Source organism: Nipponia nippon, unplaced genomic scaffold, assembly GCF_047370975.1.
Source record: "Nipponia nippon isolate SJK-2023a ecotype South Korea unplaced genomic scaffold, ASM4737097v1 scaffold_9, whole genome shotgun sequence".
NCBI classification, from domain to species: Eukaryota; Metazoa; Chordata; class Aves; order Pelecaniformes; family Threskiornithidae; genus Nipponia; species Nipponia nippon.
This window is the reverse complement of record NW_028262413.1, coordinates 46,183,075-46,209,360: the sequence shown is the minus strand read 5'-3', so window position 1 is coordinate 46,209,360 and position 26,286 is coordinate 46,183,075. Positions and strand designations below refer to the sequence as shown.

Below are 26,286 nucleotides of genomic sequence, written 5' to 3'. Positions count from 1 at the left end.
GGGTGGGGAGGGTGAAGCCATGCAGCCAGGTCTTGCTGCCCACTTAGGTCTCTGGCCAAGCGCACAGCAATGTAAGCAGAAAATGATATGGGCAGATACATATCCACGTTAGGGACCACAATTACTGCTTGCAACATCTGTTTCATCTGTTTACCTCTTGCAAAGCCTAACGCTGCTCTGTTCTCTCTTTCTTTGCACTTCAGATCCTGTAGAGATGGAGTATCAGGAGGCTGTTAGCAAGAGAACCTTCCAGCAGCTAGTGACTGATTTAGAGCCCTCGACCAGCTATAGCTTTTATATAAAGGCTTACACCTCCCGGGGTGCCAGCAAAGCCTCAGAAGTCACAGTGGTGAGCACGCTGGGAGAAGGTAAGGAACACTTTGTGCCTGGACCATCAGATGCTGAAACCCGCTGTGTGTAGCAGCAGCGCCCATCACCCCGATACCCACTCCAGAGCGCTTTGGCACATAGCCTGTGGTGTGGATGCTCCTTGTTCCTGCTCCTCCTCGTACTCTGGGGTATTGTGTAAAACTCACTTGTATCGTTAGACAGGGGTCGACTGATTGCGTTAAACACGGCATTGCCTCTCACAGCTGATGTTGTAGCAGGGGGTGAGTGCGAGTCTGGCTGGTCTCGTTCCTTGCAGCTGCTCTGGCCTTTTCCAAAACTACTCGCTAAATGCAGATTTCCTGCTCAAGCAGCATCTCAGCATCCTCCAGCAGCTCCGGTACTCACAGCTCTTACTTGATAGGTGCCACACTTTTCTGAATTTGAATTTTTTCTGCTCTACCCTGGAGAAATCACACTAGAGCTGAGCTGTCCTGACCTACAAATCCCTGCCTTGGAGCAGCCTTCTGATTCAGTGGGAAGTTAGGGCAATCTCCAAGGCTTTTTCCCTGACTGGGCCTCCCAGATGTGGCCACCAGTTAGCTTCCCTGGTAAGAAAGCGGGTGCTCTAATGCAGGACCCTTGCACACAGACACCAGACAGAAACCACAGCCCCAGTGTGATCTGTCAGCTGGCATTTCAGGAACATTTTTCTAGAGACTCATGTACCTCTCCAGCGCCTCTGAATCCTGGCTCGTCTCACATACGGAGACTAATTTCTTAGGAGCATTGCATCGTTCTCGTGAACACTCAGTAACCCTGAATTTGCAGCAGAGAGGGCCTTGGGTGTGAGGATGTTATTTAGGATGAAATGAAAGAGTGTGTTGGCTTCCAGGTGGGAGGATCCAGTTCTCACTCTGTTTTCAGCCCTTGCAGATGTTTACTACGGCATTTAAGCAAAAACGCCAATAAATCCTCGCCCTGCTGGGTTGTTACCCTGCAAGTTTATTTTCCTTGGGATTCTGCAGGGAATCGGTCACCCTTGGAGTTTGTTTTTCCTTCCAATTTAGAGAGAAGGATGGACTCAAGCAAAACTTGAAACTCCTTGACCCGATGCTCTGAGTTCAGCTACTGGAGCTAGAAGCCAGCCATGCTTCATAGAGCTTGGTGTTTCTGCAGAAGTCTGGGTCAAGCTAGAGAGGACTTTTTGTCATTATTATCTTCAATCATGACAGAAATAGTTAGGTATCCAGTAATGGGATCATAAATTTCCTGGCTTTCCGAAGTTTCAAGGCATCACTGTCCTGTTCAAGGCTTGTCCTGTGTAACGAAGCTTCAGCAATTAGCCTCATGTTCAGGATGGACAAGCTGGCCTGGTTAAGATCACTCAACCCCAGCTTGGATTTGCCTTGTAGGAAGACAAAAAGAGATTTAAAAGCCCCAGTTCTGGCTTGATTTGTTTGCTTTGCTTCACTTGGGTGCCTGTTGCCTTCTGCTCACAGAGGAGGGAGCAGGTCAGAGAGCCAGGATCCAGTGGCTTTTGTCACCAAATTAAGGTTTCACTGCAGATTTGCCTCTTCTCACAGCCAAGCCATTTCCCCCCGTGCCTTCCCAAGGTGCACTGGAGAGCTGTAACTCCCCTGAGGTTGGGCAGCCCCTGGATCTGTGCTAACAGCCTCGGAAAGGGACGGGATTTCCGCGACACACCATGCCACGGCGTTGTCATCCTGGCTCAGCATGGTGCGCGTGAGAAGTGCAGAGAGATGTGCGTGAAGCCCCATGGTGGCAGGGTCCCCCGTGTCACCATGCTGCCGTGTCCCGCCTTGCGTGGAAAGGACACGGCGGGTGAATCTGCCAGCCAAGGACAGCTCGGCGGAGCTGGGGCAGTGCTTGTCGGAGTGGCCAGCAGAGATGCTGCCAGCTGGAGACTGGTCTGAGTGACCGTGTTATACTGGTATTGTCTGGAGTAGGGGTATGGTGAAGGTACTGAGGAGCAGGGCTGCTTTTGGCTCGGGGAGGTCAGCTTTTCAGGGCTAGGAATATGCTAAGAATGCACTTGGCTGAAGCCTCCAGCGCCTTCTAGAAGCGCGGTGCTCCTTCCTTTGTGCCAGTGATCATTTTGGATAAAAAGTAGAAGGGAAGACACCGCAGGGAAAGTACCCATGTGAACCTTGTCCTCCACAAACCTCTTTCACTAGGAAGGTCCTCCTGTCTCCTCCCTGTCATTCTCCTTTACGCCGTTTCACAAATGCTGTGGTATTTTAAATCTCAAACTCTCTCCGCTTCATTAAGCAGCACACACTCCTTGTTCTTGTCTTTTAATGCTTTTTAGGGTTTTCTCCAGGACTTTTTGACATTTCTCTAGGATGAAGACTGTTCCTTTAGTCATCTTCGGCTAAAGACGCCTTCAAGAAGAAAGTTGAAATGACCTGGGGAAAATTCCAAACAGCACGGAAGAGGAAAACAAGTATCCCAGCCCTTAGCATGAGGGACATGCCTTACTTATAGTAGATCCATATTATGTCTTATATATACTTCTGTGAAGCACATATACACTGGTGTGTGTACATATATTTATACACACATGCAGATATACTCCATCTGTATACACTTATTTGTGTAATAACTTGATAAACAGCACATGCATTCTGCGAGTGCATACATATAATCAATATTATACATATATATATATACTCAAAGTTTGAATAAATACTATATATTCCATACTTTGAAGGAGAGATATTCTTGTGGTTTTTATTAAATGTAAGGCTCTGCAACCATAAAATAAAGCCAACTCTTCACAAATCAGGATGGCCCACCTCAGTGTTTCTTTGTCCATGGGATAATGTGATTTCCCTTTCTGTGGCGTTTTCACCCATGATTTGGAAAATGATGCTTTAAGCAAGAGTCCAACTTCTCAGAGGGGGGATCCAGACAGTTCCTGATTTTGCCCTACAGGGAACTGGGAGACTTAGAAAAAAAGAGTATTTAATTGGATTGCAAAAATATGCAGCCTTGGGAAGGACAGTACCTTCTGGTATAGATAGAGTTTACTCTGTGTTTTGCATCCAGAAATTGCTAAGCACAGCCTTCCCATCAATGAAATCAGAATAAATGCTAGCAAGAAGAAGTACTTCTACACATTTTTTCCCGTTGGCAGCACTCAGGGAGGATGGGATCTCATTAACCTGACCAAGGACAGCTGCTCTCCGAGTCTTTCCTCCTGAATCCACATGGAGATGCTCACCAGGCAGCAGGGACTTGTTCCTCTCCCCGTGCTTATTCAGAGGGTATCAGGCAAAGCCCCTGCAACCTGAAGGAGGGCATCACTTTGGGAAGAGACAGGATTGCCCAGACCCTCCTGCTTACCAGGAGAGATCTCTTTCCTTCCCCTAAATCTCCTTGTGGAAAAGATTGAGCTCTCAGTGCCTGGGAAAAGGCAAACTGTTGTGCTGTGCGGTTTTGCCTTTACTGTTAAATGGAGGAAGTGCCCTTTTTAGCTCTCATCAGTCTTAGATTGACACAGCCACATTTCATCCGCTTTTCACCATCGCTCACTAAATGGCTGTGCTGAACTCTCTGCCAAAGGACGCCATCAAGGCTGGGTTTCCACTGCTCATCCTTTAGAGACCCTTTGGGGAAAAACAAGACAAAAAGCAGCATCGCTCCAATGCAAGCCCAGCAATCCTTATATTTGGGGATTTCTGAGCTTGTAATCATGTGGGATTGGAAAAATAGCTCTGCCTCAAAGCCTGGAGGCTGCTTGAGAAGCAGGGCTCTTGTTCTGCTCGGTGCTTTTGCTGCAGGATTTAGCTGAGCTCACTGCCCATAGAGTGCCCAAAAATCCTTCTCCCTCCCTGTGCCAGAGCAGAGCCCTGGGCAGGGCAGAGCCTGCAGCGCCGGGTGCTTTGCACCTTCTGAATGGTGCCGAAGGTGTTGTGGAAATGAGGTGGAAAAAAAATCATCAGTGAAATGTCCTGCTGAGACACATCTCTGCGTTGGGGTGAGCTATGCATGAGAAAGGGAGGGAGAGGGGAAGGAGGAGGCTTGGGGGCAACATGGTCCTGTGTGCCCCAGTGCTTCACAGGGCTCTGGGGCAGGGTTTGGTGCAGAACCAGCTTTGGAAAACCCAGATATTTCCATCACAAGAAAAGTGGCTTTGGTTTGCAAATCTTTGCCTCTCAGCCCAGGCTGACGGGGCAGGATGGGGCCAGGCAGCTTTCTGGGGACCTGGGGAGGAAATGGCCGTGACCCCCCGCTGCAGCACACCCCAAGAACGAGGGCAGGGGTTTGGGGCTTTGACTGGAGCAAAAGGCATCCTGGTGGACTTTGAATCAGGCCTCGGTGACACCGGGCAGCGGCAGGGACATCTTCCCAGCTAAACCCCCGTGCACCCCTAAGGCCAGGTAAGTGCCTGCCTACCAAAACAAACCAGCCAGAGCTGTGCAGGGATCTCAGGCTGCTCAGGTATTTAGGGCTGTTAATGAAGATGCCCCGTTTCTCTCCTAAGTCCCCAGCACAGAATCACAAACCTCCCTCCTAAAGCCGACGGGGAGAGCAAGCTCCTGCACCCTGCAAGCCAGTGCAGGTACCTAGCACGCTTTTAAGATGAATGTCTCCAGCTCCATCCCTTCTGGTTCCTTCCTCCCTGGGGGATTAATCACTCTGAAAGGTCTCGCTACCTTCAGGGTGAGGGCAGAAAAGTGGAATTTGGGAATGCATTGCCAAAGTCACTGCATTCCTGCCCTGACCCGAGGGGGCTGAGCATCAGATTGCAGCCAGAGTGTAAAAGTAGCCTCTTTGCTTGCTGAACAGAGCAGAGGAAACCCTTGGAAACTCCTACAGCTCCCTGAAGAAGTTCAAAGCTGTTAAAGCAGGATCTGATCTGATTTTTCTCAATCTCATTCAACATGTGTTTTGGCTCAGTGACCGCAGGGAAAGGCTGCTGGGGATTTCTCATCACGCAGACTAAAAAAGCACATGCAACCCACTGTCTTTCTCTCTCTGTTTCAGTCCCAGCCATGCCATCCCTCTTTATTAAAGTCATTAACAGCACCGCCGTCCAGGCTACATGGGAGCCCTCCATCAAACTGGGCCAGCACGAAGGCTTCAAGCTGTATTACCGCAAGGTCCACCTCTCCCAGTACACAGGTCCGGTGCTGCTGCCCAGCAACATAACAGCATACAACATCACCCACCTGGGTGAGTATGGTGACAACTTGATCCCCTCCTGACCCTGGGAGAGCCTGTCGTGATGGGAGAGCTCAGATGTGTTGCACAACCACTAAATGGGAGATGCTGCAGCTCTCCCCAGGTTTTCGGGGTGCTTGCCCGGTAGCAAGTACTTGTTTGCAGCATCTTGTGTGTATTTGGTAAGATGTGTCCTAAATAAGCATCACTGGGGGAGATAACGCTAATGATTAAGGCTGAAATGCCCTTCTTGTGTCTCCTTCAAAACAGATGCGTCGGTGGTGTATGAAGTCAAGCTCCTCGCCTATAACCAGCACGGGGATGGAAATTCAACTGTCCGCTTCGTGTCCTTGAGGGAAACTGTGGAGAGGACAGGTGAGACGGGACGTCGGTCTCGGAGGTGGTCTGTGAAAACTGCTTCGCAGGAAGGTGGGGAGGCGAGACACATCCCCCAGACACCCGCAGCTCTACCCCATCTCATTTTCAGCCACTCATTTCTTTTCAGCATCACAAATAACGATGAAGCAAAACTCTGCAGAGCTGGGACCACCTGGTGCTGGCAGGAGTGGCTTCTCTGCCACGTGGCTTGCACCATCCCCGTTGGTTGGCCTTCCTTAGCTTTACCGAGCCAGCACCCCTTCACGGCACGGTTCAGCCTGGTGACTTTTTCACCAGGGGGAGGGAGAGGACAAACCAAATGTTCCTGTAATTGCCAGTTTTGTCCCCTAAGCTCGAGCTAGAGGTGAGGCCATGAACATGAACAAACCCCCAAACATAAGCTAAGAGCTACCATCCTCGGCTGGGACATAGTGCATGAGCATCTTCGCTCTCCTGGAGCTCTCCTGGATATTTTGACATTCACTGGTGCTGGGAAGGGAGGGCGCATGGCTTTGGAAAGGAGAAGGGCTGCAGAGCATGAGCACTGCATTATGTGGCAGAAAAGGGGAAATCTCTAGAGGGAATCTCTAACTGATCACACCTTTCATATTCATCTATGTGTAAAAAACATCCTGCTGCTCTTGGAAGCCTTTTAAGCCTTCCAGTGGGAATACCTTCAAGAGACAGTTATTACTCCTCTGTCTGTGTTGGAGTAAATACTCATCTCCCTGGCATCTGCCTAGTTGGTACTTTGCATCAGGCATCAGCCTGCTCTGGCGTGGTGGCCACTTCTCACCTTCCACCTTGGCCACAGAGTTTTGCAAAAATTAACATCGGAGTCTTTTTTGTTCATTAATTGTGTCTAATAACAGCAGCCCAGGTAATGGGGCTGGCTCGCTACGGACCTTCCAGTCCTGTGCTTGCTGTGACTGCCTTCCTGCAGTACCAGGAGCAGGGGAGCTGCTCTGGGAGGCAGTGACCCCCTCCGGCCCCCCGGCCCGCTCTCCTCTTCCCCATACACAGCTCCCAGCACTGCCCAGGCTCCAGCTTTTTCTCTGGGCTCCCCAAAAGCTGGAGGAACCACAGGAAAACAGCACCACTGACCCCCCTCTCCCCCTTTCTTCTGGCAGTGCTGAATCCCCCTTGTGACTGCATGAAGGACGAGCAGAATAATAAGACCTCCACGACTGGCATCATCATTGGGATCCACATCGGCGTCACGTGCATCATATTCTGCATCCTCTTCCTCATGTTTGGGTACAGAGGAAGGTAGGTGTTGCTCGCGCCGCTGCTCATGAGGGGCGATGGTCCCTAACACTGTGTGGGTATCCCCCCGGGGGTCTCGCACCCCCAACGTGATGATGGGCTGTTTCCCATGCACATCTCAGGACACGCATCCTGCGGCATGCAATTGCACAGCCCGGCTCCTGTGAACACCGGGTGCTGTTTGCAGCACGGCTCCTGCCTCCCTCCCAGGCACCCAGACCCAGCGGGCTTCTCCGAATACACCCCATCAGCTCCGGTCCCCATCAAGGGACCTGGTACTTCCTGGGAGCATCACTATGGCAAGCCCTGACCCTCCCTGTAAACCAAAAGCCCTTTCACGGCGAGGGGAAGAGTCGTGACTTTATAGGAGGGATTTAAGGAGTGAAGGAACATAGCAGAGGGGTAAGGCAGACTCAGGCTTGGGGGAAGGAAGGGGGTGAGGCCCCGGCTTTGCTCACCCTCAGGCTCTGCCTCTTTATTTTTCAGGCTGCTGATGTGCAAAAATGTGCAGGAGCAGCTGTCAACCCCGCAGATCCCCAGGAGCCAGCGGAGCGCCACGGGCCTCGTCCTGAACGGGACCGCTCGCAGGGACAGGGACGACCGGGATTTAAATGGAAAGCAGCTGGATATGAATGAGCTGGAGAGGTTATTCCCAGCTTCCCCATCCCAGGAGCAGCAGGATAAGGGAATAATGGTAAGTCAGCAGGATGGGAGCATGCCTGGGAAATACAGACACAGTTGTGTGTCTAAGAGCATCGGTGACCTGCCACCGTCATTGCATTGTCCCCTTCCCTCTTGCCAGTCGCCTCACAGCCCGCCGGCCACCCACGACGACACCCAGATAGCCACACGCCCTCTGGATGAGTTCAGCATCATCGAGGAGCAGCCAGACTCCCTCCCGAAAAGCCCCCGCGGTGGCAGCCCTGCAGCTCCGGCTCCCAACCACGGTCCCACCAATGAAGGATAAAACTGCCAAGACTCGAACCCTCTTGTAGGAGTTACCAGAAACCAAACCCACGGCTGGTGATGTCTTTACAACGAGTCGTCAATCTCAGGTCAATTGAAGATTTCTACGGTCTGATTGTTATTTTTTTGTTTTGCTTTATTTTTATATATATATAAAAATATATATATATGTATACAGCCTTTTGGAAACTCTGTGAAGTTTATCTTTCTGACCTCTCTCGGGCCTCTCGGTGCGTTTTCTCCGACTATGGCTTTATCGAGACTGGTCACGATGTATTTTCCCCGCAGCTGCTAAGTAAAAGACTCCTTGGCAGAGTTTGACAAACTCTCCCGTCTCTGACAGACTGGGGAGACGGTGAAGCCTCCTTCTCTTGGCATCCCAGACTTTTTCCTGATCAGCAGCTTTAGGACTACTTTTTGGATCTATTTTTTATTTCCAGAAGACTGGATTCGGAGAAATCCTTCTAACTTGACTCCAAAAATTGAGGCCCGGGAAGGCCATCTCTCCATGGATTTGATGAATTTGTACACTTTCACTATTTCTCAGGATACTTTTTTTTTGCTGACTGACTCAAAATAATATGAAAAAAAGAAAAAAAAAAAGGATAAAAAAAAAAGAGTGTGTGTGTCAAAGGATGCCTGCCTGAGGGCTACTGAAAGACTTGGACAGACAACCCGAGTGAACTCAGAACCTACCTCAACCGGAATGAATGTCTTCTGGGAAGCAGAAATACCTGCGTCTTCCTTCGTGTTCAAAAAACAAGTAGCATAGCACTTGGTCAGTACAAGCTTGGTCCTACCTCAGCAGTCACGCTCTGTACCTGCCGCCTCGGTGGTTTTCTTGTCGTCTTTCCCATGTAAAGCACTTCCAAACCTTGAAAGCAATGTTCTACCTCAAGCGTGATAGAAACTCGTGTGTGTGTGGGGGGGGGTGGGTGTGTGTGTCCTCTCCTCTCCCCCAATTCCTGCCTCTCCCACCCAGCCCTGTGTGAAGCAAGATGCTTCACGAGTGTTATGAGCTTTACTTTTAGGCACGTAGCGGGGCTCTGGTGTGATTTTTGTGTGGTGGAGATTTGTATCATGGTTTTTTTACTTTAAAGACTGTTGGGGCCATCACAGGCACACGGCTCGATGCCCCATGGCCCGCTGGCACTGTTGCTCTTGCAGGGCCAAATTTGGCGCTGGTGGTGGCTGCCTTGGGTCGATCCTGGGTGTATTCAGGATACAGCTCCCCAGGGCTGAGTCCCCGCAGGACGATTTATGGCATGTGCCAGGACGAGCAGCATAACGCACCCCTGGGAGGTGGGGTCATCACCATCTTGTCCCTTCAAAGCCCACCCTACCATCAGGAGCGCCTACAAGGAAACCCTGATACAGCACTTCCCAAACCCCTTGAGATGCTACTGAGCTGCTCCCAGCTCCTCCAGCCTATTTCCAACAAGCAGGGGCTCATCCCCAGACAGGCAGGCACGGCCAAAGGATGAGCAGAGCCAAAAAGGGCTCGCTTCCCTGGGAGGACGAGGCGAGGAGGGCTCCTGGGCGGCAATGCAGGATGCTGGGGGCTGCCGGCAGCTGCCCCTTCCCCATGCCTGTGGTAGGCAAAGGAGCTCCTGACACCAAAGAGAGGGTTTGTGCGTGACCCCCTGACTCCAGGGACAACCACCAACGTGCCACCATGGGTTTTGGGTTGTCCTGGCATGGTGCAGCCCTGTGAGTCTGTGTGTGACCAGCATCATCCCTGGGGTGAGACAGGGGCGTGCACGGGGGACAGGGACATCCGCCAGCCGGTGCCGGAGGGCAATAGCCCTTTCCCCGCTGCGTGGGTTGGTTAAAACTGGGCGAATGTGAAGGTTTGAACTCTTTGTATAGGTGGTGGTAAATGAAATGTCGCCGTATTTGCAAGGAAAAATGAAAGGAATCAGGAAAGGAAATGAGTTTAAGTTTTAAAAAAATAATAATTGTATTTTTTTAAATGGTACCAGTGGGAGAGTCCCTTGTCTCTGAAACATCCCCCATCACCTTCCCATTTGCAACGGGATGCTACCGATAATTGTGTAAATAATACAATATACAGGACGATAAGGCAAACGTCTCTTCCCCTGTGCTGTGTCCTGGTGCTGGGCTGGGTTAGCTGTGAGCAGGACTCTCTCCTTCCAGATCAAATCATCCAGCTTCGCCCAAGCAGATGTAACGGCATTGACCCTGAGAGCAACGACCTCTTGAGGCTCAGTGTTTGTAGCCCTCTCCCACTAAAATTCCTCCTCCTGTCGACATCTTGCAGGACAGAAAAAATATGAAGGGTTAAACTTATGCATTAAGGCCCCAAATAGTCTCTCCCCACCCCACCAAAGAGGCTAAATGGGCCGTCAGACCAAGTCCTGCTCACACCTACCGCAGGGGATGCTCCCTCTTGCGCAATGCCCGACCTGGAGACAGCCTCGGAAGGGACCGCGGGGGACAACGCTGGTGGCACCATGCGAGACCAGTAGCGCAGCCCAGCCCATCGTGGGAGCCGGAGGATGCTGGGGCTTGGAAAGGGCAGGAGGGAGGAGGAGATGCCAAATGGCTCGAGTTATAACCTCATATCAAAGAAATCCCAATCTCCTCCTGCCATCCCGCTCCTGCTCCAGCCCAGCTTCTCTTTTTATTGTTTTTTATTTGTGTGTGTAACGCCGACGTTCACATTGAATAAGTACTGTTGCCAAAGTGAACACAGAATTTAGACTAGCTTTCAGCTCAGACTTCCTGGAGCTGTGAACATGCTATTAATTTAATATCATATTATTGTGATATTGTAATAGTAACAAGTATTTGTCACTACTTCCTTTTATTAAAGGGAAATGCTGTGCCATTTGACTAGTTGAAATACGAAAGTATGTCAAGAATAGAGCTTTTTCTTTTTTTTTTTTTTTAAATAATTATGCAGAAATGTAATGGCTTAAACCAATGCAGATTATGTGTTGGTTTGAGATGATTGAAGGTGGATGTGCATCTTTAAAGACTATTTTTTAGATGTTTAGCTTTTCCTCTTTTTTGGGGTTTCTTTTCCTCTCTCGTCAATCCGTACCGTTGGAACCTAACATAGACGGTTGCGTCAGCCCCTGAAGGGATGAGGCTGGAGTCCAGCAGGAGGACATGGTCTTCCCTGAATTATCCAACTCCACAAAACTGGGCAAAAAAACCCTTGGAATGGCATGTTTTGGCTTTGTGCTGTGGAGTACATCCAGCTGCCACTTAGGTGGAGAAGCAACATGTAACAGCCCCTGAGCTGGGCTGGAGGCAAAGCTGTGCCAACCAAAAACTTGGGAAAACATCACCTGGAATGTGTCTGGGCTTTAATCTGTAAAACAAGAAGGAAAAAAGAAGAAAAAAAAAAAAAAAGAGCTTGTGTTTGGTTTCAGCGTGGGGTACAGCTTCAAGTCTGTCCTTGGTCCATCCAAACTCTTGCCCTGGGTTTGAGGGAAAACACTGGATCTTTATTCTGTGCTTGGGGTGCAGTTGTACTCGGGTAGACACGTTGTACTCGGGTAGACACGTTGTACTTGGGTAGACAGGTAGGACTGCACGTCCCCATGTGCTGCCGGTGGTTTGGATGCATTTTTACAGGTATCAAAAAGGCTCCTCCCAGGTTTTTCGTGAGCATGTACCCGTTTTCATGGAATCAGAGGCTTCTTCAAAGGAATCACCTTCAGGCTTGGGCCGGGCTGTTGGTTGAACAGAAACATTTCTGCTCTGGGAGCGTGTCCCCATGCCGCTTGCAGCCGCCGTGGCAGCGTCCCAAGAGGGACGAGCCCTCCCAAGTCTTGGGGCAAAGCTCCGCTGCATTCCCGGTGCAAGCCCAGAGATAAAACCGCTGGATAATGGGCAGGTGGTGGATCTGGCGCAAGCTGCTGGCAACCGCCCGCATTTGGGGTAGGAATCTCATCCTCTAGTACTTTTCCAAGCAAATAATTCCACTAATTCAACTCGCTGCCTTTTCTGGGCAGATCCAAAAAAAACTTGCTTTTCTGGCTGTGGTGAGATGAAATTACAGCAAGGAATAACGTACTCAAAAGCTGATTTTTTTTTTAATTTTTTTTTTTTGTAACCCATAATGGGCACAACCTATTCTTGGAGCTCTCAAGTTTACCAGAGATGGCTGCTACCTCAGGGATAGTATCCACATTGTCTTTAGTTGAACAGGGAATAGTTTTATGCTGTGACAGGGTATTTTCACGCTGTTGGATTCAGGTATTTATTTGTCTACCATATCTTTCTTCTTCCTTGTTTTGTAAAGATGCTGAAATATTTAAGTGCTGGACCAGTTTGGGAATTTTAAAGCTTCCACCCAAAATTATACCAAGGGACTGTACATTTTAAGTTGGCAATAAAAGAGGAGAGAAGCTACGAAGCGCTGTTGCTTCTGAATGGTGAAGGGAAGGTTTTTGCTGCGCGTGGGGGCGTTCCTCTGGGATAACCATCCCCTGGCATTTCGGGGGGAATCAGTGCAGTGTCTGAGCCCTCTCTGAGCTGACTGACAGCACTTAAGTCTGGGAAGATCAGTTAAAAAAGAGGAAATTAAAAGCTTATGAAAATAAACGGCAGCAGCATGGGGGGAGCTACTTACTTACTTCATCTGTGCAAACACTATTTGGAAATCTATCCCTCCCCATGCTGCGCCAGTGAAGGCAGAGTAAAGATCCTATCTAGCAACTTGATGCCCGCTCATTTATTTCCCTCACCCGTCAAATTAAAAAAAGGAACGATGCTTGGGCTGGCGCTGTGGGCAGGGAGATGGTTACGTGTGAAGCACCAGCATCCCCAGCCGCAAGCGCTGCTGGTGCGGGGCCACGGCACCCCAACCCACCGTAACGCTGGAAAGCAGTGAAATGGCTCTGGGTTTCCTCGAGAGCAGAGTCTGAGCTTCAGCAGTCTGTAACGAGAGGGGCCGGGGCCGGTGCAAAGCCCAGCGAGTCGGGGAAAAGCCTGATTTCACGGGGCTTTGGATCAGGGTCTTACTTACAAAGCAAAGAGGGGTTTTACTTTGATCATATTTCCATCATTTAAACTCGCAATATCTTTACATTTGTAATAAAATAACAATAAAGACGATGCTAAACCTTTGTCCCAGCCCTCTTCGGGAATCAACCATTAAGAGTAATATTAAAAACCGAAATTGCAAAGCACTTTTCTACTGTTTATTTTCTACCTTTCTTACTTTGAACTGTCTTGATATTTGAAATCCCACTGATCCTACGATTGTTAGCTCTGTATAAATAAAAAAAATAATAAAATAAAACCCAGTTTTTTTGTAGTTTGCTCTGTTTAGATTTTAGCCTGTGGCTACTTGTACAAGAAAAATAAAGCTAGAATAAATGAGCTCGAGTGGTTCAGCCTGAGTGGTGCTTTCTTTGTGCCGCAGCACATGCATGGCTGCGGTGTGGGGATCGCGCGGGGCAGCTCGGGGCATCGCCGCTTTGTGCGGAGGTCTGGTGAGTTTGGCTCTTCTCCAAGAGCAACTTCCAAAATGCAGTTTTTAAGGGCTGAGGGTTTTTTATTTTGCTGCTTTGCTCGTAAACCTCAGGCCAAGCCATCAGTGGAGGCGGGCTGGGGCGTCGGGGCTGCTGGTGGCTCTTTGGCATCTGGAGAGGTGGCTGAGATGGGGAGCTCCACGGTCACGGTGTGGCACCTCGTGCTTAGAGGTGCAAATGAATTTCCAGTTAATCTTGGCTCTTGCTCAGCTATTGCTGCCATCTGCTTGTCCCACTGCCTCGGGCGCTAATGGGGCAACACTTTACCTGGTGGCTGTTGGCAGAAACTCCGGATTAAAGCCATGCTCCGGCCTTTTCCAGCTGCAAACTGGTCTGTGATGGCTGAGGCTGTGGGGGCATCCCTGGGAGCAGGCAGCGCCGAGCTGTGGGCACAGACCTTGGAATCTCGGGCAGAGTGGTTAAACCCAACACTGGCATCTCCGCAAGGCACCAACGAGCCAGGTATGAAGCCCAAAGCCTAATGACACGGCGGCATCCTTGGGGCTGATGGAGAAGGTGGATCCTTGCCCCAAAACGGGGGCTGTGAACCATGGGCTACCCTCTTGCAACCATCCCATGTGCTTCAGCGCTGCACAGAGAAAGGAGAGTGTTGATGCTGGCTCAGTGCTGGGTCTGTTTTCTTTATTCCACCTGAAGAGATGGCTGGGACAGGGCCAATAGCGATCTTTTGGGGGCCCAGCTGATCCCAATGGGGACACAAACACAGCCCTGCAGGGACTGAAGGAGCCCAGCCAACTCACACCAGCCAGAAGTCCAACCTGGTTATGATACCCTGTGTTTTTGGACTGTTTCTGCCACGTTTTCAGGCACTACCTGTGCAGAGGCAAAGAAGGGAGCTGGAGACGGTGCCTCTCCATTCAGCCCGAGCTGCAGGACCTGGCCGCCCAGCTGACCACGAGCATCAATTCAGCACCAAAACTGAAATACTGCAATGCCTTTGGCCTTCTCCAGGTCCTTTTAGTTTTTTTTCTTGCTTCATTTGCACCATCTGCAACCAGAAAGTCCCTCCCAGGACAAGGGCGGCTGCTGCCACCAGCCACTTCAGAAGTGACACGAGCTGCAGATGACCCCTTTTCACCAGGCAATGAGTTTGCCAGGTCTCTACCTGCACCGCTGGCATTGCCGAGCTGCGCGGCGAGTGCTGGGTGCGCTTGTGGTGATGGGCTTTTAACGGCAGCCAGCGGGAACCCTGCAATAAAACTTAACCACCCAATGCTCGAGCAAACCGCACATCCCAAGGGATGCTGGCAGCTGATGCAGCTGATGCTTCGAGCATCTTAACAGCAACAGAAATGGTTTCAGCCCTTCCCTAAAAGCTCGCCTAAGCATGTGGAGGGGTTTGATGCCGGGTGGGGGATGCAGCGGCAATTAGCTGCTGCCGAAAGTAATGAACTGCCTTGTGAGTGAGGATCGGTGCGTGGGACCCCTCCGGAGGAGCTGGCATCTCCCTGGTGTTAATGGCAAAGCCAAGCCCATCCCCAGCAGCCCCGGGACAGGTTGCTTTGGGAAAACACCATTTATCGACGAGTTGGCTGGAGGAACAGCTCCGTCCTCTCCTCCTGCTGCTGCTCTCAGTGCCAAAGGACAGCCAAAGCGAAGGGCTGCGGGGAATAAATGCATGAAGCCGAGCCCAGCAGCACTTTCTAAAGAGGGTTTCAAAAAGCAGGTGAGTGAAGTCGCTTCAAACAACTCCCTGAAGCTCTCCAAACTGCTAAATTGCAGCATGGAGTGTCTAAATATATACTTTGTAATAAATACAAGCATAAAAACTGATTTTATTTCCCAGTGGCAACGCAAGAGGTGAAAAAAAAGATCAGAGCTAGCTCACTCGGGGGATTTGCGTGTAAGTTCAGTGGAATACGGTGCTTCAGGTAGCAGCTGCGGAGTCAAGGTATTGTATAAAGCTCATGGCTTTCATTAAAAAAGGACTTTCCCTGCCTTCATGACAATAAAAAAAAAGGCTTGACAATATTAATCTAAAGTCTTAGAAACCAAGGAAATAAAAACCCCAAGCAATACATTTAAATCGCTTTGATTTTTTTGGCTGTTGGAAATATTAGTAGTCTCAAAAAAACCCTACCTGAGCATTCAAAACTCATCTTTAATGAAAGAAATCTCCTTTTGACTGTGCACATTCAAATTTGTGCTGGAAACAGCTCATATCAACTCTTCAGCTCCAGAAATACTAAAAAAAAAAAATTGAGTTGGGTATTTGCAGCTCCGAACACGGGGTTCCTGCCTCGGGTATCACTGGAGAAGATGTTACCGCTAATGTCCTAGTTATAACCCTGCCAACACAGGGAGAATTTATAATATCCCATAAAGCCCTAACTATCCAAAAGGTCATTTTAGTGCTAATACTGCTCGGGCATCACCGTTTCATTTGCTGACACTTTTACGAAGCCACGCTTAATTCCAGCACAGCTGCTGTAAAACCTTTATAGCGACGGTCTCTGCCTCGAAAAATAATCTGTAAAAATCAAGAGCTGGAACGTCTTCATCAGCGGGTGCAGGCAGCCCCGAAAGGCTGCGCCCGCTCTCGGTGTGAGGTTCCCCCAAAACCCAGGGCTGGGCACCCCCGACCCGGTGCAGGGCAGGTTTAATCCCCAAATCTGAGTCTCCAGCCCTGTTATTCACAGCACCGTCAGAGCCCACCAACGCTCGCTGCCTTGGCTAAATTAAGTCTCCTAATTTCATACAAAACTATCAAGCCCTCATCTTGCCCAGAAAGCCATTTCCTTAGCGCTAAAATAGCTAAATTAGTCTTGTTCGGTGTCGTAAAGGAGCTTGTCTTGTTTATTGAGCGATAAATATAAAGGTACAGTAACTAAATTCATCAGTCCCTAAACACAGCCGCTGGGAACAGCCATTTCCACCATCCAATCTACAACCGCATGAATATTTCAGAGTCCTCTTTCCCTTGGGCTCTCGCCTTATCTCTGGAGCCCGGATATTATTTTCTGCTTTTCAGCTTTTTGGATGTATTGGAGGAAATGTCATTATTTGGACCTGGGTGGATTACAGTTGACTTTCCTAAGCCAATTTATATTGGCAAGCTGCTGTTTTTAAAAACCCCTATAAATCACTCCTATGAATTTTAATAATATAATGTGGTTTCAAACATGCTCCCTTAATACGTGACACACTATTACAGCTGGCAATAGCTCCTCGGGTCACGAACTGCGTTTTACCATCACCTGATGCCTTGGCCCGAATTATGGAAAACCCTCTCCTGCCCCAAATAGCTCGTTGCCAGGACTGCAATTTAGCAGCCTGCAAAAAACACACCTCTGCTCACACCACCCCGCTGCATCTGATGTTACCTGCCTTCCCAAAGCGTAAAAGGCAGAATTAAACCTTAATTGCATGAAACCCTCATCTAGGGGTTTACCTGGAACGTTTGAAGCGTTGGAGGGAAGGAATGGGGATGTTGGGCTTTGGCCCTGGTCCCCTCGCCTGCGCTGAGCACTGGCAAACTCATCGCAGCTGCCCGCCCACCACAAAGGGGTGGCCCTTTGAAGATGGGTCTGAAAGCACCGTGCTGCCAGGGTTGCACCAGCGAGGGTCCCCTCCAGCCCACCTCCGCCTGCCCGACCCCGTCCTCCCCCAGGGACCACGGGTGCCCCCCTGGCCTCACATCACCCCGCGAGATCCAAACGCTCCTCGAGACAGCCCCCAGCCCTCTGCGGGGTGTCAGGTACCAGTCACAGCACGGTCACCACCAGCAATAATACATTTGAGGCCATTTAATTAATTTCTTTATCTGAAACTTTGTTTGGAAGATCAGGAATTTCCTCCCTCCCTGCCAAGACCCCGTTCCCAAGGCAGAGGCGGGATCCAGAGCTTGGGGTGAGACCTTAAAAGATGCTGGTGCAGAAATTGCCAGGATTAGGACTATTTCCTGATATTTCCCATAATAAGGACATAAAACACGCATCCAGAGTGCGACCCCAAGCCAGGATTCACAGCTCTAAGTGGTCCAGAAACTCCCCCACACTGGGAGACGAGGCCAGATCTCCTAATCGCCTATTGACTTATTTTGATGAGCTCTGTCCTCGTCTCGCGCAAATTATATTAATTTTCTTCCCATCCCCGTTGCAACAACTCCATGGCGTCTGCCGGCTATCAAGGGGTGCCCAGAAAGAAAAAGGATCGTTAAGGGATGGACTAATTGCAGGCAGGGGAAAAAATAATGAGCCAGAATTTGCTTTTTGGTTTCTGAAGGCAGCGAGGGCTCCCCAGCGCGGGATGCAGCAGGACAGGGGCAAAGGGGTGCAGGGACCTCCCCAGCCCTTGCTATTGCTTGTTCGACTGCGGCCGGCATCGCTGAGCCCCAAAGCAATCGCTGGTTTAATGTTCTCAGGAGAAAAAAAAAAAAAAATCCAGTTTGTGCAGGGAGCGTACAAGCTTTTCAAAGGCTTTCGCTGTGATGATTTACCCTGAAATGTTGTCACGTTCATCATTAATCTATTTTTTCCCTTTTCTGTAACTTAACCTGCGACAAGCCAACATTGTAAGTGCTTGATTTTCCAAGAATAAATTACAGTTTCATAAATGGTATTTTGCTTCGCTGCTCAATTTGCAAGTGAAATGATGCCAATTGCTTTGTTCACAGGATTTTATCCAGCACGAACAATACCATCCTCGAGATTTTTTTTTTTTTTAACCCTCAAGTTACTTTCGTATCCTATATAACAGGAATACATGGAAAAGTACACGACAGCCCACATGTTTTTGCATTATCGACTAACCACGAGCAGATACAAGGGCACACGTGCCTGCCTATAAAACCCCACATACGTCAATCTAGAAACGAGATAAGTCACACACAGAGCGATCCGCTTCCCAAAGAGAAAATAATCCTTTCGATGAGAAATATTTACAGTTGCTGCACGCTGGTTTAGACAGTGTCCCGAGTGACTTTTTACATGCGTGATTTATGATTTGGTTTGGGGAAGCCAGCCCCCCCCCCCCCCAGTTTCTCCCAGGGACCCCCAAGTTGCCCCATGGACCCCGCCGAGCACCCCACGGACCAGCACAGCCCCAACAGGGTCTCCAGCATAGGGGGTCCCTCAGCCCCATCCAAAATATTGCGGTTTTCACAGCAGTTTAATCTTTTTTTCTTGTTATCATTACAAAATTACGAGAAAAAGGAAAAAAAAACACCTTCCCAGCTATTTACATTTTTTAAATGCAGAGGGGTCCTCCCTTCTGGGGGCACCGGGCTCTGCCCAGGGACAGCCGGGCCACCGAGGACACCCTGGCCATAACGCCACCCAGGTCGGGACATGCCACCATTAAACCTGGTAAATCCTTTCATCAGAGGAAGGAAAAGAGGAAAAAAAGTCCCTGCATGTGAGATGTTGGATATTACAAGATTCAGTTAACAGCCTCTAGCTTCTCCTGGGACTTTTTTAACCTGCACGTTTGGGGAGACCTTGAAAGAAATGATCTCTTTGGGGAATATTTTGGATGTTATTTGCTGTCCTCTTTCAGTGTAAGAGAAAAAGTGAATGGAAATGCTTATATTTGGAATGGAAACCTTGTGTTTGAGGTGCTTGTGCTCACTGGTATGTCAAGATGACTTCACGAAGAGCTGAAGCTTCATCTCCATCCTTTAACCTGAGCCACCCCACCAGAGCTGGCTGGCTCTCCGTTGTCCTGCCGTTGATAAACCATTTAACCTAAAACACCGAGCTCCGAATCTGCATGATTCAGAGCGCTGCGGGTTACACAGGCAGGTAGAGGCAATATTTACATTTTCAACAGCGAAACTGAGGCACAGAGAAAGTATTTGTCTTCCCTTATGGCTTCAGGTATGAAAAGGCATTCATATACCTCCTCCACTTCCCACCCCAGTTCCCTCGCCCCCTTGGGTGAGACCCCAGGAAAGATTTTTGCTTTCCCCTCTGAAAATTAATGTTTCAAGACAGTCCCAGACCCTTGGGGGCTTTGGGTTTCTCCCAGCACTGAACAAGGGCAAATTTCCAACCCAACAGCCTGTTACGAAGCAGAAGTGTCACCTTTTGGCCAACCCCAAGAGGTGATGCTGAAATCCCACAGAAAGGAAATATTTGCAGCCAGAAAGAAAACTGAAAGAAAAGAAAAAGCAGGTTTTGCAATCCCAGAGCAAATCCGTCCTGTTCACCTTCGAGCGTCTTAGTGGGCAGTGACTGATTTTATCAGACATCAGAGAATCCACACCGAAGCCTTAGACCCCAGAGCTGGGGGATGCCCAGCATCCCTGCTAGGGACATCACTAGATTTTTACTGATGTGCAATGAGGAAAACAAGATTAAAATTTAAATTTAAAATAAGTGAGGGGGCTGCCCGCTGCAGGTACCAGGAGGATGGGTCCCTCCTGTCGCGGTTCCGCCACGCAAAGGGCTGCTGGCCATGAGCTATGGGCTGCTACAGGCTATACGGGCCCGGGCTGCTAATGACTTTAAGCGGCTGTTAATTGATCCGTGCAGTCACTGTAATTACGGACCTGGATATGGTGGTGAAACACCGGCAGTGCATGAACTGCTGTGGGAGAGAAATCCAAAACACGGGTTAATTGATCTTTGGGCGGGTGATGCTGAAATCCCCCGCACGGCCCTGTCCCCCATTGCTGAGGATTCTCCATTGCGCCTGGAGAAACGCCGAGGTTTTCTGCAGAAATGTGCTGATTTCAGGAACATTTGATGGGAGGGAGGATGGCTGCTTTGCTCTTTTTATCTATTTCTTTGCCTTCAAACCCAGGCTGAGCCAGTACACGGCTCCTTGACTTTGCCCACACTGCAATGTGCTGACATTGTAGCCCCTAAGAAAAAGGAGCCCAACAGAAAGCGTTGGGTATCTTTGCCATTAATTAGACTTAACGACGACCTCCAGCAGCATCAGTGCTCGCAGCCAAGTGTTGCAGGGTGTTGCACAAGCCACCGCGAAGAGCTACATCATGTGCACAACAGGGACCCGCTCCAGTCCTTCTTCCTAGCACAAGTCATTTAATTATTCTAATTAAAATGTGCGTTGGTAGGTACTTTTCATGGTGAGGGGCTGGGGGGGCCCAGGGGGAGCGGGCTCAGCCCCCGGCTCCTGCCCACGGCCATTGGCTCCCAGCAAGAGCTGGAGGATGGAGAGGGGAAAGAGCAGGGGAAGGAGAGGGAGTTTGGTCCGGGGACAGTGCTGGGAAGTGACGAGGTGTAGGAAGATGACACTGTTTTGCAATAACCTCCTAACCTTCATTAATACTGTTGTCACAGCGCGATGTGCTGCATTAATTAAAACGAATGGTACATGACAGAGCGGGCAGGGGAGGTGCAATAATTCCATTATTTCTCTCCATGCTTGCACCTTCTCAGGTTTCATCCTCAAGGAGCGGGGCAGGGGATGCAGGGGACCGGGGTGCTGGCACCCATCCTGCCAGGACCAGGGGGCTCTGAGCAGCCGAAAGTCCCCTGATCTGCTGCCTGCCAGCAGGGACCTGGTGCCCAAGGAGAGAAGGATGCTCGGGGCTCTGTGGCTGCTGATCCCCTCTGGACCCCGCACCACTGCGACAACAAATCCCTGCCTCTGCGGCCACGAGGATCCACGTGCCACATCCACACAGGGAGACGCCGAGGCCAGGGAGGCTTCTGGGGCCAGGAAAAGCATCCAGCAAAGAGACAAACCCTTCTCTCCCACAATCAGCAGCCGCAAGCAACAGACAGGTACCAACCGATGGCAAATCAAGGATTTTGCTAAAATGCCTCATCTGCAGAGACTGTTCCTCCCCCCTCCCGCACCTCTCCCTGCCTCCGTCCAACAGCATTCCCAAAAGACTAAACACCTTTGGTTTCCATGGCAGCCTGATTTTCAATGAGCATCCTTCAAGTCCTAACCGGAAAGAAAGTGTTTCATTAATGCACACAGGACACACCGGCATCTCCCCGGGGCGACAGTATCCTTCCCCCCAAAACCAGTACCTTCTGCCCATGGTTTTTTTTCTTTTAGTGGTTTGATGGGAACCAGGAGCCTTCACTCCCGCTGGAGCGGTGGGAAGGGGCTGGCCGGGCGCTGCTGCTTGCTCCCGGGGATGGAGTTTGCTTGCGGCCAGGAGAGGGAATTGGGCTGCTTTTCTTGGAGGAGATTAAATAAATAAAGCGCTGCTGAGCATCAGGAGGAGGCACATGGAGGCTTCCCTCTGGAGCGGCTGCCTCCCCTCCAGCCCATCGGCCAGGGGACAGTGACACCTCCCCAGCTGTCCCCTCCCAAGCTGACCTGGATACAAGTCACCTTATTTTATTTTGCCTGTCACCATCCGGGCTCTGCTTCTCATCTCCCATTTATCACCAGCCCAGAGGTTTGTCCACTTGCGGGTTTCCCGTTTCTTTTGGGTTTACCACCGTTAGCGGCAGGGTTACCAGCGCAGTACTTCAGTCCTGCAGGATTTCATCAGAAAGTGCCCATCCAAGAGTCAAAAGACGTTCCCCACCAGCCCAGGGGTGTCTGGGGCAGGGCGAAGCATTATGTTTGCTATGGGATGTCCAAATAAACTAATGATTAAGCAGAAGCAGGGTAATTTTTTTGCAGAGGATGCCCGGGGGAGGATGCAGAGGACTCGTTGATGCAGAGCAACCCTGTGCTTCGCTAGCCTGGGACCCTTCAAAGATTTTTTAAAAGACTGCAGGTCACGGCGCAGCCTTGGCCCTGGCTTTTCCCAGCCCGGGGGATAATTGCCGTCCAGCCGTGACGTACCCTTTCACTGACCCCGCCGGGGTCCCAGCCGCCCTCGAGAATTTGGCAAGGACAGATATATGGCTGTAACTCAGGGGGCTCCTAAAAGCAGGTCACGCCGAAACAATAAAGCTTTGTCGGAGGCAAAGAGGGAACGAAGCCGCGGTCAGCCCCGAATGCTGCCGCAGGATTTACTGCGCGCAGATGGGCCGGCGGCTGCAGGTGATGCACCGTCCATCGCCCCGGGGCAGCCCCGGGAACAGGGAGCCGGGAAAGTCTCCCCACAGCCGGGACACTTGGTTTGGTTTTCTGTTTGCACATGCAGCAACATCTTCAGCTGTAGCAGAGGCTCCTCTCTGGAGACCAGGATTTGGGAGGTCTCCGGTAGGGAATCAGCAGGATCCCAGTGTCTCAGATGGACCCAGACTCAGTTGTCCATCACTGAAAGGAAAGCGGGACATTGCCATGCCATGAGCATGTATTTATCAGGACATATTTATCCCAGAGGTTAGGAACGAGCCATAGGGACACAATAAAGAGCTTGTCCATGCACCAGTGGGTAAGTCAAAACGCATCAAAGGTAAAGATAAAGATGCACAGATAAAGCTGGCGCATAGGATACAGCTGAGATAAAAGGTATTATTTTTTAGAGGATCACCTAATACCAATTAATTTTAGTGTATAATGACTGTCCTCCTTAGTGGCTCCTTCTCCACTCTGCTGCTCTTGAGAGGACATGCAATTCTTCATTAAGACTCAAAAGCCTCAAGCACCAAAAAAAACCAAAAAAACTAACACATTTTCACTTGCCCAGTGCCAATAATGCCATCTGCACCGCATGTGGCTTTTTAAATAGAAAAAAGCATATTTTCCCAATCCTTCTGCAAAAGCAGTGCAGTTTTCATGGCTGGATTTCAGAGCAGCCTTGCTCCACCAGCCCGGACACATTTCTACGGCACAGGGCAGCCCACGAGCGCTTGCAGCAAAGCCTCCAGCCCTTGCACAAGGCAGCTCTCTGCCAGGATAGGAAAACCATTAGAGTTCCCAAGAACAGAAACATATTGGAAGCCGGTAACATCATTAAATGAATATTCATAAATTATTTTGCTACATAAACAATATTAATATCACACCTTCCACCTTCAAAAGCTCATTGCAGGCATGGATTCATTAAGACCCCAGACTTCCAGAAAAGACCGCTCGCAGACTTTTGGTTACATTTAAACTCAGCAACTTTATTAAACACTAGCAATATATTTATTTTAATAGAGTACAAAGCCTGGATTTGGCCACCCTAAAACACCACTCAGAGCGCCGAATCTTCGAATAACCTGATCAAACAAAGCTAATGTGTGCAATATATCTTGGGTGAGTAATATACAGCCACATTTCCTGCTCCATTTACCCAGTTTTAACTACACCTGACCTACTCTTATCCTAATAGAAAACGGCTGCTCTTCTCATTGCCCCGTCCTCCACACATGTTTTTCTGATAATGGCCAAACCTAAATCACTTCCCTTTCTCCTAAGTGCTGGGCACCAGCTGTCTTGTGACATTTAACCACAACAAGTCCTTTTGCAGGACCTCCAGGTTAGTTCCTGGGGCTCTGGACCTCCGTCCCTATGTCCTGTCTCCATCCTGCATCCGGGCATCGGAACTAAGGCATTAGGCTCAGGGCCGGGTCCTGCACTTGGGTCACAACAACCCCGTGCAACGCTACAGGCTTGGGGAGGAGCGGCTGGAGAGCTGCCTGGCAGAAAAGGACCTGGGGGTGTTGGTCGAGAGTCAGCTGAATATGAGCCAGCAGTGTGCCCAGGTGGCCAAGAGGGCCAATGGCATCCTGGCTTGTGTCAGGAATAGTGTGGCCAGCAGGACCAGGGCAGGGATCGTCCCCCTGTACTGGGCACTGGTGAGGCTGCACCTCGAATCCTGTGTTCAGCGCTGGGCCCCTCACCCCAAGAAGGACACGGAGGTGCTGGAGCGTGGCCAGAGCAGGGCAGCGAGGCTGGGGCAGGGTCTGGAGCACAAGGCTGGGGAGGAGCGGCTGGGGGAGCTGGGGGGGCTCAGCCTGGAGAAGAGGAGGCTGAGGGGAGACCTTATTGCTCTCTACAGCTACCTGAAAGGAGGCTGTAGCGAGGTGGGGGTCGGTCTCTTCTCCCAAGTAACAAGCGATAGGACGAGAGGAAACGGCCTCAAATTGTGCCAGGAGAGGTTTAGATTGGATATTAGGAAAAACTTCTTCACCGAAAGGGCAGTCAGGCACTGGCACAGGCTGCCCAGGGAAGTGGTTGAGTCCCCATCCCTGGAGGTATTTAAAAGCCGGGGAGATGTGGTGCTTGAGGACATGGTTTAGTGGTGGACTCTTGGCAGTGCTGGGTTAATGGTTGGACTCGATGATCTTAAAGGTCTTTTCCAGCCTAAACGATTCTATGGTTCTATGATCCCAGCCCCATGGGATTTCCCTGCTCGGCCTCACCCAGGAGCTACGTGGAGTAAAACTTGGGAAATGCCTCAGGTCTTGCTGCCACTGGCTTTGCAAGCCAACGTCTCGCTGCATCAGCAAGGATGATGCTTGTGAGCATGCACGATGCATCAGCTCGCGCCACGGTGAGAGGTTCCCCCAAACCTGTGAGCATCGCTTCGCAGAGCAGGTTAAGTTTTGGCAGTGAAAAAATCAGGGAAAAAAATCTGCTTCCAACAGTGTTTTTTCCCCCATGGAGCTTAGCTCGTAGTGATCCATCGAGGTGGATTTAAAGCTTCCTGAGCAGCATGCTTAAATGGCCAATTTGATCAGAAAATGTGCTTGATTCACAAGCGCTGGCTGCATTTCTCCAGTGCTGAGAAATCACAGTTATATTTCATTATTGTTACTAATTGCTATAAAGTATTATGGGGAGGTGATGGCACAGGCGGAAAGAAATATATACCATTTGCAGTATATTGACCCTGGAGAAAATTTCCCAAGCTTGCTTAGAGGTGCAGAAATTGGTGCTTGGTGCAAATAAATGAGCAAAAGCATTTTCTGAAGGAATTAGCGCTTGGCACAAGCAAATTGCAGCAATTGTCTCTCTCCTTTCTAAGTGCTGAATTGCCTCTATAATTCCCCATCATTTAGCTGCATAAATCTTGCACAAATAAACCGGCAATTTGCATATGCACAGAAAAGAAATTATAGAAACACGAGGAAAGAAGTTATATTTTTCCTTCTCGAGCTGGAAATAAATATGCATTGCTTACTGCCTAAGCTGTGTTTGGCCCAGCTCGGAAATAAAAATTTAGGAAACCCTTTAATTTTCAATAATAAATACATATCAGAGGATAAAAAAAATAATTCGTGGCATATGGAAGCCGATAGCTTCTGGGTTGCTGCATCACGAAGTGCGATGGCTGCAGCAGCAGAATCGCGCGTGCAGTGGAGGATGCCCTTCATGGCCGTGGCCAAGGGATGCAGCTCGCCAGCGGGGCAGCGCAGCCCCGCGGCTGATGGGAAGAGTGATGCTGTGGGTGGAAACGCAAATGCCTCCGGTGTGGTTTGATCCAGCCCTTACTGAAATAAATGGAGAGGCTTTTGGGGGAAGCAAATGTCTCTTGAGGGCAACAGCCCTTTACAAATCACCCCGATTTTCAGCCCATGAAATGCCTATTCGTTGCAATTTGTATGGAAGACTCTGAGGTCTTCACTACTACAAAAAGCCCAGAGTCAAGCCCAGAAACAATTAAATTATATCTCTGAGTTATTGAGTCATAACGCACCGGCTGGCCTTATACCGCATGGGTAGAAGAAGGCACCAGTGGGCAGCAGGCAGTGGGAGTGACTCTGGTAGTCCGACTGTTCGTCATGGTGGTGGAGGCTTCCCAGAGGAGAAAAATAGCTGTTTCCGATTAACTCCCTGTGTGACTGATCTCATTCTGCAATAAGAGGGTGTT

The 26,286-nt window shown here is 49.9% G+C and overlaps 1 protein-coding gene across 1 annotated transcript in view; it reads left to right on the top strand.

The window, feature by feature from the left end:
* Window positions 1-8,140, top strand: part of IGDCC3 (immunoglobulin superfamily DCC subclass member 3) — a 105,715-nt gene extending 97,575 nt beyond the window's left edge. Inside the window, exons 9-14 of the mRNA XM_087744333.1 lie at window positions 204-368; window positions 5,341-5,529; window positions 5,788-5,892; window positions 7,026-7,164; window positions 7,648-7,855; window positions 7,964-8,140. Coding sequence (XP_087600459.1) covers window positions 204-368; window positions 5,341-5,529; window positions 5,788-5,892; window positions 7,026-7,164; window positions 7,648-7,855; window positions 7,964-8,128 — 971 coding nt within the window. The 3' untranslated portion in view covers window positions 8,129-8,140. The remainder of the gene's footprint in view (window positions 1-203; window positions 369-5,340; window positions 5,530-5,787; window positions 5,893-7,025; window positions 7,165-7,647; window positions 7,856-7,963) is intronic.
* Window positions 8,141-26,286: the final 18,146 nt, after the last annotated feature.